Source organism: Phytophthora parasitica (assembly GCF_000247585.1).
Source record: "Phytophthora parasitica INRA-310 unplaced genomic scaffold supercont2.8, whole genome shotgun sequence".
NCBI classification, from domain to species: Eukaryota; Oomycota; class Peronosporomycetes; order Peronosporales; family Peronosporaceae; genus Phytophthora; species Phytophthora nicotianae.
The window spans coordinates 732,728-733,911 of record NW_008648994.1 but is presented as its reverse complement, the minus strand read 5'-3'; the positions used below and the strand labels follow the sequence as shown (position 1 = coordinate 733,911).

General features: G+C 46.0%; 1 protein-coding gene across 1 annotated transcript; it reads left to right on the top strand.

Moving 5' to 3' along the window:
* PPTG_05846 (hypothetical protein) lies at window positions 1-425 on the top strand. The gene has a single exon (XM_008899576.1). It carries the CDS (start codon window positions 89-91, stop codon window positions 380-382), a length of 294 nt encoding a protein of 97 aa, XP_008897824.1. The 5' UTR covers window positions 1-88; the 3' UTR covers window positions 383-425.
* The last annotated feature ends 759 nt before the right edge of the window (window positions 426-1,184 follow it).

Genomic DNA, 1,184 nt, shown 5'->3' with positions numbered 1-1,184 from the left:
CGAAATCATCAGAGACGCACTGAGCGGGCTTACACGTGAGAAGGTGTTGATACCTGTGAATTGCAATGGGAGCCACTGGTGTGGAGTCATGATCGACCTTGAAGGCGGTACAGTGGAAGTGTACGATTCAAGCTCGTCTTCATACACGATGAGCGTGCGTGTATTGGCACAGACGTTGGTTCATTTGCTACCTACAAGTGTGCAAACGCCATTTCGTGTGTGGGTTTTTGATTCTGGACTTGGAGTTCAGACTGACAGCTACAACTGTGGAATCTACGTGTTGCTCGCATTTGAAATGTTCTGTGGTGCTGAACCACTAGGATACGTGGACAAGAAAACACTGCAGTGCCTACGGTACCGCTATCTCCGTATGTGTCTGTAGGCTAGCTCTACTGCTAACTTTGAATACACGTTTTCTTTCGTGCATACATTAGTATCCAATTCAGTCAATGCGTTTTGTGGTTGATTCTGCTTGCGTAAGTACAAGTGTAGCCTAGAACTTCGTGGTGCATGAACACTTCGGATATCCAGTTCCACGTTGACCAGCAATCCGGCTGTACGTATACAAGCCAGGTCCCACTCTTTTAAGTTGGGCTTCATTCGTGCCCATTTGGGCGCAGGTTGGGGCTATTTGGTCACAATTGGGTGACACTTGGGTGCAATTGGCTCGTCTCAGATTTCTCAGTTGGGTGCAGCAGCATGTGCCTTTTTTTTTAATGATGACAGCTTCACGTGTGCAACATAATGAGCTCAACGTAAGGAAGGTTATGTTGCTGCAGTTTTATGCTTGGTTAGGATTTAGTCATCACATGACCTATAAATAGATGGAGACAATAATTCTCATGCCGTCATCGTTTGTATGTTTTCCTTTACCTGAATTAGAGGCACTTCGGCCATGATTCGCGTAGCCCCGGCAAGAGCTTCTAACCGTTTAAATCAGGATTCACGTGGTATTTCAGCAGCTCTTCCTCGTTGTAACCTTTCCAAGCGCGCATTTGTCGCTCTATGGATGTTCATGGTTTTATTTCACGGTGTGTCAGCAGTGTTTCTAATTCTCAATGCCAAGTTGTATTGGATTATGGAGAACGAGTACATCGACTACTTTACAAATCTACTTGCTCCAGCACAGGACCGACACTTTCAAACTGTGGGCGCCTTCTTATGCGTTCTGGGCATCGCGAATG